The sequence below is a fragment of the Panthera onca genome, chromosome A1 (genome assembly GCF_046562875.1).
Source record: "Panthera onca isolate mPanOnc1 chromosome A1, mPanOnc1 haplotype 2, whole genome shotgun sequence".
NCBI lineage: Eukaryota > Metazoa > Chordata > Mammalia > Carnivora > Felidae > Panthera > Panthera onca.
The window spans coordinates 61398477-61411350 of record NC_138339.1 but is presented as its reverse complement, the minus strand read 5'-3'; the positions used below and the strand labels follow the sequence as shown (position 1 = coordinate 61411350).

At 45.9% G+C, this 12874-nt stretch overlaps 1 protein-coding gene across 3 annotated transcripts in view; it reads right to left on the bottom strand.

Annotated features, from left to right (window-relative positions):
- The window catches only part of RANBP17 (RAN binding protein 17), a 331490-nt gene continuing 318616 nt past the window's right edge, over window positions 1-12874 (bottom strand). For all 3 annotated transcript variants that reach the window (XM_060635017.3, XM_060635018.3, XM_060635019.3), the window contains 3 exons: window positions 4276-4374; window positions 2266-2393; window positions 1-425 (listed from right to left, as the gene is read on the bottom strand). In XM_060635017.3, coding sequence (XP_060491000.3) covers window positions 329-425; window positions 2266-2393; window positions 4276-4374 — 324 coding nt within the window. In that variant the 3' untranslated portion in view covers window positions 1-328. The remainder of the gene's footprint in view (window positions 426-2265; window positions 2394-4275; window positions 4375-12874) is intronic.

Here is a 12874-nt window from a genome sequence, read left to right as displayed (position 1 = left end):
TTAAGTTCAAACCTGGTTTATTAAGTTCTTTGGTTAGATATTGTTTCTACACCCTTTCGGAGCATTTATAAGAACAAAGATAATGCTATTTTTTAGAAAGACTGAAAACACATCTTTTGCTTTTTTTCAATGTAAAGACTGAATTTACATTGTTTGTGCACTGTTATAAATTCTTATAATTAGGCCAGACTTATAAAAAGGTAGGGCTTTTGTTGTTGTTTGTTTTGAAAAATAGATTCTCCTGGGCTAGCCGACATAGCTGTCCTCGGACCCGGACCCACAAGAGTCTCTTGGTAAAGGCTGCTCGGCACATGGTCAGGGAAGGCGGTCAGCTCATCATATCCAGACTGCACGGCTCGGTGCTGCCATCAGTCCGCAGGGCCTCTGCCACATCTCTTCTGAAGACGGATAGGTTCTGGGTGAACCTGTGGAAAGAGGAAGAAAGGCCAAGGGCAGTGGCAAGGCCGAAGTTATATGAGCCTCTGGAGGATAAAGCCACTGTGGAGCTCAGAACCTTGGAGAGAGCCCCAGGTCCTGGCTGAGCTCCTGCCTCCCGCCTCCACTGCAGCCATTACTTTTGGCCACCAACACCCCCTTCTCCACCTTCCCCGGCCAGAAAACAAGGGTTACCACCATATATACCCAGACCCATTTGAGGGGTACATTTTGTGGGTGTACTATTTAAAATTAAAAAAAAAAATCAAATTACACAGAGATGGTAAGGAATATAAAGCAAAGAATCAAACCTTTTGTGCCAGGCACTGGGTTGAGTTTACGTATAGATTCACTTAAGCATCACAAGTCTTCCCAAAGGTAGGTATTTGTATCCTCATTTTGTGGATGAGAAAACCGGGCTTAGTGGTTCAAAAAGAGGGGGCACTGGGCTAGATTACCTGAGTTCAAATCCTGGCTCCACCACTTCTTAACTGGGTGATCTTGGATGAACATTTAACCTCTTGTCTTGGTGCTCAACTTGAGTAGCTACCCCATGGGATTGTGTGAAGTGAGAATTTACCGAGTCAGTTGAGACAATGCCTGTAAGCACTCAACACAGTGCACGGTACATGGAAAGCATCTAGTCCTTGTTGGCTAGTGCTCTCTTGAACAGGAGGGCTGTTTGACATTATTTTCAACAATCAATTGATACTCAAATTCCCAAGCCTCAGGTCAAGCAATCTTCCCCCACCAGAGGCACCTGGGGTGTCCCCATTCACTAAGTCTCTTCTGCTGGCCTCAGAGGTTGCCCTCCTGCCTGACAGAGGATTGCGGCGTGGAACAAGCAGTCAAGGGTATGTGTTTGCAGAGTCTGTCACACTTGGCTTTGTATTGTCAGAGCCCAGGCTGGGGACTCCACCACACGCTGGCTGCAGTGGTTGCTGGAATGACTGATGATTTGCATTTTAAATGGTCAAACATTTGAATGTTGCCACTTTTATAAAAGGGTGGTGCAGGCAGTTCTGCCCACCCCCCCCCAGCACTCCCCCCCAAAAACCATTTTCTTTCTCTATTGTTCATTATTATCTGTTTCCCCCACTAGAAGCTCTGTGAGGCAAAAACCTTGAACAGTTAGTTCACCACTGGTATCTTCAATGCCTAGCACATAATAGATATTCAGTAAAATTTTGTGCTCTAAAAAAATGAACAATGGAGGCATACCTGGTAAGTCTCGGTTTCTTTCATTTAGATCTCATTGGCAACTGTAAAACTAGGCACTCTTACAGGTCAGGCAGAAGAAGGAACTAATGTTTACCATGGCTCCTATGTCCTAGGTACCATGCTTTACTACATTCTGTCATTTAAATATCACAACCAATTTTGTGGATGAGAAAACGGAGGATCAGAGCAGTTGACTGCCTTATTCGCTGCCACACAGCCTATAGAGGGCAGGGATAAAATTTAAATTGGAGTTTATCTGACCTCAAAGCTTGTGCCTGTTCAAATGCCAGGAGCTTTCCTTGTCCCTCATGGCAGATCTGAGCTTTCCTTCTTTTGACCTTCTCAGTGAGTTATTTTCCCTACCTCGTGCTGGATTATAAAGTGCATAAGGGCACAGGCTGCATTTTGTTCATCTCTGCATCCCTAAATAGTGCCTAGCATGGTGCTTTAAAAAAGCAAATACCTAGTAATATTTACTGGATGGAAATAAACCGCGTTTAGGGTTACGAGGTGTAACAGAAAAGTCACATCTATATGTGAGCTGTGTTAAGAACAACCCCAGTTCATTTCCACAAGCCAGAGATGTTGGGCTTACTGCACAGTGCTTACCTGTCTCTGTTCTTGGTGGACAGGCTCTGTTCCACGCCTTCCATCAGGTTCCTGAAGCACTGGGCCAGGACTTCCTGCTTGGGGAGAGGCTGGCTGTTGATCAGGCTTGCCCTCAGTTCGCTGAAATACTGTGGGGAGACGGAACAACCTCAGGGCCCTGACTTCAAACCTGGGCCCCGAGAGAGCTGTGGGGGAGGAGTTCTACCTGCTCCATCTGCTTAGTGCTCCTGACTCTCAGGGGAGCTCTGGTCCAGGCCCCACTTTGAACTTTAAGCCTTCAGAGAAAACCAAGGCAGTAGATACATTGCTAGGTATAAACTGTATTGTCCCTTCTCATAAAAATTTCTTGCTATAATTGTTCTATGGTCACTGAACAATTTAGGTCCTCTGTGGGGGACCGAGCATGTGAAGGTCTTCCTGACTCTCCTCTCCACTCATCACAGAAAGGCTGAAAGGAAAGAGGAAGGGCCTTTCAGGCTGAGGCAAAGAACTTAACAGGGAGAACTTGGGGTGACTGGAGGAAAAGGCCCAGGTATCCCCCCTCAGGCTGCATCATCATCTGGGCTTTAGTGAACCACTTCTCAAACAACCCCAGACTTTGTCCCAAGTCTCTGTCCCCTGGGTTAGGCTGGATCTGCTCTGTTGAGGCGGGGAGCTAAGGGGCTTGCGTAGCTCTGGGAGAGCGTTCCTGAACTAGGAAATCCACCTGTCATACCTGGTCACAAAGAACTACACAACCCCTTCTCCTCTGCTGGGGTCCGCTACCTTTTACACAAACACAAGCTCTCGTGCTTACACACAGATTCTAATCATTGGAAACAGCTTAATTTCGGCACAAAGACAACATTTTGTCAGTCATGTGTTTATCCTTCCAAGCCCAAACAGCATGATATTTAATTTCCATCATACATTAAAACGGCCCACATCAAAAACACACGTAATTAATATGTAGTCAGACTAATACTTAAATACTATATATCAGAGGCATTACACTTAAACCACAATGTCTTCTTGAACAAGATTGGGAATGCACAAAACTACTTATTTTTCCCTTTTATAATGATGCAGTGACTCACACCAAATAGAAAATTATTAGTTTTTCATCCCAAACCGTGAAATATTGCCTCCATCAGTAAAGTATAATATTGTGATGTCATAAGCTTTTTCTAAACACTGAATTTGCCCTTATTCCCTCTCAATCATTTTAAAAGAACTGCTCTCTTTTATAGAGCTTGGATTTAAATCACAATAACACCAAGGGAAGATGAATGACAGTGCTATTGAATGTGGCTAAAATTGGATACTTCGGCACAGGTGAATGATGAGACAGCTCTTCTCTTTTTGATATATTTTCTTCTTCTATTAGTTTCCTTCCAAGGCTGGGATTTCAGTTTGAATTTTAATGTATGCGGCTGCCTCTAATCTCACTGTCTTTCTCCCCAGTACTATCTTATTGTATAGACAATTCATTCTCCTGAGCAGTAATGTACTGTTCCTACTGACTGCTGGGGAGACAGGGGTGGGTTCGAGAGGAAGCTGGAGGGCCTGGGAAGCAGCCCAGGGTGGTGAGTGCATTTAACAAGCTGGAGACTCGTGCTCCCAGGTGAAGGGTGCTGGCTCTGTGGTGAGTCCCTGAGGGCCACTACAGTGCAGGGCACTGGGGATCCCAAATATAAGAGGGAGCCAAGCAAGAAGTAGGAGAGTCGTAGCTCAGAATTCCCCTGGAAACAGAAGAGGGGAGTGAGGCTGAGCTTGAAGAAACTGAGCAAACCACCTGCCAATGCGTGGGGAGTGCTGGGTTCCAGGAGAGCTGGTCTTGAGGCCTCCACTTACCTGAAGAAGATCTTTGGGGAAGGGCCTGCTGGGGGAACATGGCCTTGCCCCGGGGCGCTTGAGGTCCCAGCTCAAGCTCCGTTGTTCCTTCTGTTCTTGTCACAGCTTGGCCTGGTGCACAGCTACTCCCTCCCCGCAGTGACCCCCTCCCATGGACCTTCCCGCGATCACACTCACCTTCTCGTTGAGCAGGATGAGCCCCAGGAGAGGCCTGGATACTGACCACTGGTTCCGACAGTCTTCAAAGACAATGGTGTTCATGAGGACAGACATCATCTAGAAGACAGAGTCATATGAAGACCCTGGCCCAGAGGTCCCCCCAGTCCCAGGTCTTTTTTGTGCTTACCTTCTACCCCTACATTTTGCCAACAGCCATGAGGGCTCTTCCTGGACCAAGAGCTTTGACTCTGTGAGCCTATAATGCTGCATGTAGGAACTCTTGGCCAGCTCCCTGATAAGAGTTCCCACCACCAAAAGCTTTGGTGAGAACCTTCTGGGTGGGCAGAAGTCAGAGGTTACGAGGCTAAGAGGATCAGTCTCTGCCTCCCAACACTGGTATGCTGTCCTCCATGCTAAATCGCCAGGTAAAAGCCCAGCTCACCCTCCTTTCTGCCTCTCATTTCACCACAGGTCAAGTTATGAAGGGGCAACATCTCTCAGAGGGAGGGAGAAATGGGATACATTCCATGTGACCTCGGAATGTCCCGTTTCCTACTGGCTCAGGCTCATTTGGTCTTCACTAATTCACTTACTCCCTTCACTTTTACATGTACATACTCATCCATCCTCTTAAGTTCAAAGTCTGCAAGACACTTAAAGAGAATAGGCATCTACCGCAACCTCTGCCTTGAGGAGGTAGAAGCTTCCTGGGGCAGAGCACAGAGCAGAGAGACAGCCAGAAATTGGGCTTGGCCAAGTGCAATGGGCTACCAGCAGAGGGAAGGATGCTTCTGGGTCTCTGAGAAGTCAGGGAAGGTTCCACAGAGAAGGTACAGTTTAGGGGGCGCATCATAAATGCATTCTAGGCAGAGAGGGCAGCAAAAGAGGAGGCTGGGAGTGAACTGAGTGTGGCAGGAGAAAAGAGACGGGGGCCAGAAGCAAGACCCCAGGGTCAGGCTGGCAGACCATGCTGAGGAGCGTGGACTTCATCCGGATGAAGTGGGAGCCAGTGGTGGGTTTGCGGCAAAGGAGAGACATGCTCAGATTTGCACTTAAGCAAGATCCCTCTGGGGACATGCAGAACGTGTACTTTTGCAGGTGACAGGACAGAAGGAAGCCCGGGGATGGGGCTGCCGCAATAGTCTGGGCAAGTGGCTGTGAAGCAAGCTGAGTTCACCTATGTGGAGCTGATGGCACACTTTCCTTGCCTTGGACTCTTTACCGCCCACCTCTAGTCCTTCTGTTTCTGCAGCTTCAGAGCCCCTGTCCCGCAAAGAGCACAGGGGGAAATGGCAGTTACGTGGCAAAGGCTACCACCCACGTGACCCTTGGCTGGGCTTCGGTGACGTCTGCTTTCGTTGCTGCACTGCTGCAATCCAATTTGCCCTGGGATCTCAGGCCAGTTATGGAACCTCTCCCTCTCTCTGTGTCACTTGCATTAGCCATAAAGAGGGAAATAATAATCCAGCACAAGAAAGTTCTGAGAATCAAATGAGATGGTAGGAATAGAAAGTGTTGCAAAGAGTAGAAAGTGCCATAAACATTTAAGGTATGTGATAACAACAGTACTGAGCATCTTTGTAGCTCTAAACATTTGCTACCCCATATAGCATCATCATCCTAACAGTTAGGCTGGTTGCAAATGAAATCTGCCAATTCCATATTTATTGTATGTCCAGTCTCTCTGGGGAGAGGCAGGTCTTAAAGCCCGACATGCTGAACATCGTTTGCAGATTACATGTTTTCATGTACAATCTAACAAGCGACCCAAAGTCATACAGCCACAAATTAAATTGACAAGCAAAACTAACAGATCTATGGAGACAGTCTAAAATATTATGGGCTTCAGAATCTGAAGGCAGAATGGATATTTTAATGGAAAAGATTAAAGTTAGAAGCACCAAACTCCTCTAGTAACTGACAAAGCATCCTGAAGCGATGTGCCAATTACTTTATACGGTTCTCCTGTGGATTCATTTGTCTGAATGCATGTATTTATGTCTGTAATAAGTAAGGAGATGTTTGAATAAGATACTTTTCTAAAAATAAAGTTGGCTAAAGTGTCTGATTTTTGAAAAAATTGTTTTACTCTTCCAGAAAAATGGAAATTAGTGAGCAAATCTGCTCAAGTGGTATTGACATGGCAGCTCGTTTCCAGAATTCTTTTTTTTTCTTCTTTCCAATAATCCTAGAGGGTACAGGGGACACAGCTCAAGCAATGTGGCAAATTCCTTTGGATAAGCTCTCCCTCTCCCCATATGGAAGAAAACTGGGTAAAATGTGTAAGTACAGAATCCTGATCCAGGTACTGCAAAATCTCTCGTGGAAGGCTCTCTGGTTAATGACACGAACAGACGAAGACTGTAAGGAGAGAGCCCTTGGCAACTCTGCCCCAGCCCACCTCAGCCTGCGCAGAGTCACAAAGCACCACAGGATTTAGTACAAGGGGTGCTGTGAGCGGGGCCTCCACTCCCCCAACTTCTGCTCACTTCCCATACTGTTACAGGATGGCTGGAATGGCCATTTTAGATATGTCCAACCAAGGCTGCAGTTTTCAGGGCCCGTGTCCAACACATACATTATCCACTGTATTATCTCAAGCAGCTCATACACCCAACCAGGGGAGCAGCCATTTGGGAAGGGGAGCTGTGTGGCTTGGTCCACTTAGAAAAACCATGCTCCCCATTGCCTCAGCACTTACTCCTTCTCCTTCCGTCTTCCCACAGGCATTGACGTGAGCTTGTAGGAAATTTCTCTCAATGAAACAAAACCAACATCGTATGGTAGGGACAGGCTTTGGAGCCAGTCAGAAATGAGGCCAAATCCGGCCCTGCTTACCTAACCTAGGATGCTGGGCAAGTCATTTCACTTCTCTGAGCCTTTATTTCCTTACCTATAAAATGAGAGATTACAGCAACTACTCTGAAGGGCTGCTTTGAGGACTGATTTCCTTCCTCTATATCAAACATTTTGTTCTGTGTTTGCCACATAGTAGGCACTCAATAATTACCGGTATTCCTTTACTGCAACTATGGTTTCCCTCTTTGGTGTGATCCAGTGGAATTTCACGGTTCAAGGAAGAACCCCATTTCATGTCTTGATTATGTCCAGATCCATGAGATTACAGTCTCCTCACAATTATCTAAATTTAATAAGAGTTGCAATAAAAAAATAACCTACCATAGGAAATAGTCCAAAAAGCAGCCCTATTTGGTCTGGCACACGTATTAGCATGGAGTTTGAATGACAGTGTTTCTGCTGTTCTGAAAACTTGTAATCTTCCAAAAAATACAAAGCTACTACAAATATCTGACCTGGAAAGAAAAAACAAACTAATGTTGGGGCGCCTGAGTGGCTCAGTCGGTTAAGCGTCCGACTTTAGCTCAGGTCATGATCTCACAGTTTGTGGGTTTGAGCCCCACGTTGGGCTCTGTGCTAACAACTCAGAGCCTGGAGCCTGCTTTGGATTCTGTCTCCCTCTCTCTCTCTGCCCCTCTCCCGCTTGCTCTCTGTCTCTGTCTCAAAAAAACAAAATAAAACAACAACAAAAACAAACAAAAAAACCAAAACATTAAAACAAATTAAAAACAAACGAAAAAACCCAAAGTAATGTTGTGTCATCTGGATCTCTGTTCACTCCTCAGCAACTCTCCCATGTTCCCACCCTAAGATGCTTTGGGCACAAGCCCCAAGCCAAGTGGACTTTGCAACCCGAGAATGCTGGGTGGCACTCTCCCTACCACAAGGTGGTAATTACATGCTCTCACTTCAGATGCTTCCTGTTCTGTCTCCTGCTGATGCAGAATAAGCAAAGATGTGGTTTGTGTTGAATGCTTTGCTGCTAGATGGTGAGTATGTACTCTAAAGAAATTGGAGGCCCAGTGGATCTAGAAGCTGGTAGAGCGGGATGGCTGGGGTCACATGGCCGGAGTGAGTGCGGGGTTATGACTGGTAGTCAGACTTGTCTGTAAACTCCTGGGTGCAGGGACCATGGGGCGGTGGCGGGGGCTGTTCTCTGTGTCCCCAGTGACCAGCATGGCATCTAGCACACACCAGAGGCTTAGGAAATAGCTACTGAATGAAAGAATGAATATGCGAATAAATGAATGAGAAAGGATGAAATCAACTATCAAGAGCGTATAAGGAGCTAAAGAACCGAAAGAGGATTGTATAAAACACAGAGTTCTGGCCTCAATCTCTGGCTAAAATCTGAAATGGATAAATATCTAAACCAATACACTGTTCGTTTCCAAGGATCTGGCCTTTGTGCTCAGAGCCTGAGAACTCTTCTAAGTCCCTGGTGTCCCTCCAGCCAGCAGCTCCCAGGGAAAGCCCTCAGTGGGGGGGCTTCCGGGTTACAAAGGCCGAAGGCTGACCCACCGTCTTCTCCACCAACAAGCACTTGCACCCAAGAAGCTGTGCTGGATGAGTCTTCTCACTGCCCAAAGGTACTAACAGTGACCGTTTACGGAGAGCTCAGCACTCTGTTCAGCACGTGTATACGCTGTCTCTACGCCTCAGGTAACCTTGAAGTAGGCATTATCCTCACTTCATAGACTAAGGATCTGAGGTCCTGAGTGAGTAAGTAACTTGCTCAAGGCATCAGGCTACCAGCTATCAGGAAGTGAGGCAAGATACGTGCACAGGTCTGCCCAAGTCCAGAGGCCATGCCTTCATCACCACCATGCCAGCCTGTCGCCTGCCACTCTGGGGCTGCGTGTGAGGATCAAGACCGCCAGCAGTGGTGGCGGGGGCACTGTGTCTGGCCCCTTGCTGCAGACTGCCAGGGAACGGATGGTGTGGGAGGAGAGGCTCGCTTCTGGGCATGGCTCAGTTTGGCACCATCAGCGAGCCTCCCGGACAGGCCGCCCGCACGCATCTCCTCTGTTCAGCCACCCTGCCACCTGCTGAAGAGTCAGGCAGCTGCTGGAATCCCCACAATGAGGATCCAGGGCAGCAATTCCTGGAGAGTCTGCAGATCTTCCTGCCTCCTACCTACAGCTTTTATAAATGTGGTTAACATTATTTGCAGACTCTCAAGATGAACAACAGTAGACATAATTAATAGATTGTCTCTGGAAAATGCTCCATTGAACGTTTTTCTAAAAATAACCATTTCCCTCCCACCAAAAGTACCACGTACATGGTAATTTACATTAACATCATTGAAAACAGTAAATTAAGCTAATTTCTTTTGAGTTACAATGTTCCCTACAAGGTGAACACTTTTCACTGTTCATGTTCTTAGAGCCTACCGAATAATACAACTAAACACTATTCCACAGAGTTCTAAGAAATAGATGAAAACATTCTAACCCTGCCTCTTGCTCCCCACCTGTATCAGAGAGACAAAAACTGAACCCGAGTAACGCTATGAGCCCTGATACTGCGGGGATCAAATCCTCAATATAGTTAGGGAGGTCCAGCTCTTCCCTCTCTATCCCCGCCTCTTTTCTCAGGGTCACACACATTTTCGTTATACTGCGACTTTGCTGCCTCTTGATCAGGGAAATGGAAAATGGGGATGGCACAAGAGTAATCTGTCCTGTCTGAAAGGTGGTGCAAAGAGGGCCTGAGAAGGAGGCTTTGGTTTGACAAAGGAAGGACAGCCAGAGGACAGGTGAGAGGCCAAAGATGAAGCCACCCTGTGCCCTGATCTAAATGGGGCGGGGGAGAAAGACAAAGCAAGGGTGGTCAGAGCTGTGCCTAAGAGGTGACTTAATCTGTTAGGTTAGGGGCCTTAATGGGAAGAGGAGTAGAATACAAAATTACCCGTACCCCTGGCCAAGCTAGATTGTTCTTGATTTTGATGCAATGAGTTGGTGATATCTGAGGAACAACCCATAATAACAAACTGAAGAGCTGCTTCTGAGTCTCAGGAAGCTCTTGGTACACGAAATTGGCCTTTCAGAAGGCCGGTAAGACAGGAGGGGGAAGGTTGGCCCTAGCTAAAAACACTGACACAAAAACACAAAGCAAAACCAGGACTGCCTGGATAGTGCAACAGGATCCAAAAGAGCAGAAAAACCTCCCACCCATCTCCACAGCAATTTTTCCGGAGTCCCATGCCCAGAATGGAGAGCCAGAGTCTGGGAGGATCTGAACACTGCTGAAGAAGGAAAAGCTTCCAGGTTTTCAGTGCTTGTGGAAGTAAGGGAGTTGCTGTCATTACCAAGTGCTGTTCCTGAGGCCACGTGCACAGCAGATATTGAAATGTGATCCTCCTCAAATTAGATACTAGTCATCTTTAGGGAAAAGGAATCAATTGTTCTATCCGTCTGCTGTCTACCAATGTGATAGCAGTGGAATGTTATAAAAAATGAAAGCAATGGACAAATAAGTATATCTTCTCCTGCCTGGATTAACTACGCTGCACCATCTAGGTTGCGTTAAATATCTGTACATATTAAACACTTTCCTAAGTTCTTACTGTGTCTTTACAGCCTCATAATAGTAGCAAGTATTCAACATGTTAAATGAAAAAAAAAAATCAAGCAAAATGCAAGATGCAGTGAGCCTCTTTTTTAAAGAAACAAGATTGTAATCAATTATGGGTGACCCAGTCTCCTCTGGAAACTCATTTGGGAGTCCTGCCGATTTGGCCTTTTCACAATGCTAGCTTTGCTCAAAGTTAAAAAAAAAAAAAAAAAGCAAAAAAATCTTTTTACCAATAAAGGAACCACAGGACTGATTAATTCAGCTGGTTTTGGTCACAGATTAGCAGCGCATATTTCCACATCTAAACTAACAGCACTCTCTGCCTCTACCCCCTCCTTAACAGAAAGTTACAAGACGCTTTTTTCTCCAAGTGATAAATGGCCTAGAATATTAGAAAAACTCTTCCATCCATTGTAAAATCTAAGGAAATACACAACCTGGTTTTGCTGTGGTTTCAATTTTCTCCATTACCAACATTACCCCTAGTTCTCCAAACATTCATTTTAATCATAGTTTATTCGGGAAAGAATTACCTGCCAGTCTCCTGGCTTATAAGAAAGAAGATAAAGTTGGAACGAAACTTCAGGATTAATTAATTGAGAGTACTGCATGTAATGTGTCTACTCCGAACGTTACAGCGCACATCACAATGAAAACAGTTTTATTTTCCATGGTTGAAATAAATTATAATAAATAATTCATTTCAATGGCAGAGACGTACTGGAGAGCAAGAGCAACAAAATTGACTACACTACACTGTGAGTCTCATTCTTGAATCTTCATTATCCATTTGAAACTTTTTACGAGTAGTAAATCATATTTCAAGTGGCTGCAGATCTCATAAAGCTGCTTGCTGCATTAAAATAAAACCAGAAAACCTGGGGCACTGGAAGGCTGTAGGGTTTGCCACTCAGCATTATTTGGGAAACTCTCACTCTTCTCTTGCCAGCATCAGACAGAACACTTCTCCATCTGATGTAAAAATTAAGCATCACTTGTCAAAAACATCATCTGTGTTTCTCTGGGTGGGAATGTTGGGAAAATCTGTACATAGAGGAATAGCCTTCAACTCCAAAGCCATTTTCTTCTTATTTTTATTCCCGAGTGACTGCCACACAGCCAGATTCTTGAACCTCTAATGGCCTATACTGGCTTCTGGTGGCCCCTAAATTAGCAAACATGTACAAGCTCAAAAGAGACTCCCAAAGGCACACGTGCTGTTCTGCCCCAAAAGACCAATCTTCATAGGATGGGTGATATTTAACTTGAATTTTAAAAGATGCGTATTTTAAAATGAATTTTGAATTTTTAAAAGATGCGGTGCCTGGGTGGCTCAGTCGGTTAAGTGTCCGACTTCGGCTCAGGTCACGATCTCACGATTTGTGAGTTCGAGCCCCTTGTTGGGCTCGGTGCTGACAGCTCAGAGCCTGGAGCCTGCTTCGGATTCTGTGTCTCCCTCTCTCTCTCTGCCCCTCCCCTGCTCACTCTGTCTGTCTCTCTCAAAAATGAATAAACATTAAAAAATAAATTAACCCCCCCCCCACATCATTAAAAAAAAAAAGATGCATATAAGCATCACCAGAGAGGAAGAATGTATTAGAGGACATAGAAGGAGAAAAGGCAAAGCACACAGGGCTTGGGATGTTTTGAGGGGACAGTCAGCCCCTGCAAGGGAAGCTTCTGAGAAACCTTTTTTGAATGGAAAGGATCAGAGCCAAGGGCAGGGAGCTGAAGTCTGGGCCGAATCCAGGCTCTAAAAGGCCTTTGCTGTCACGCTAAATGCAGAAGTGAGTTTGGGCCAGTACCTAAAGGGTAGCCTTCAAAGGATTTCCGAAGAACGCTGAGCTCTGGGATCTAGAACAATGACCAATGGGAGATTGAGGCGTGGCAACGATGGGTCAGGAGAAATGGTAAGGGCCCCAGCAAGGCTGGTAGCAGAGAGAGACAGAAGTGGTCAGAACCCTGGACTGCATATCCCATTTTCTTCCTAGGCAATGACAGCTTTCCAAGAAACACAACCTGCCACTGAAGCTGTAGATAAAGTGAGAGCTTTAAGAGTGTGGCCTCAAATGCAAAGGGCCTGGGGGCTAGACTGTCCCTGTAGTGCTAAATGCAGTGGAGGGGCCGCCGCTGTCCCACAGCCCAACAGCCCGGCAATGAACTCGGGAAGTAAGGAGCA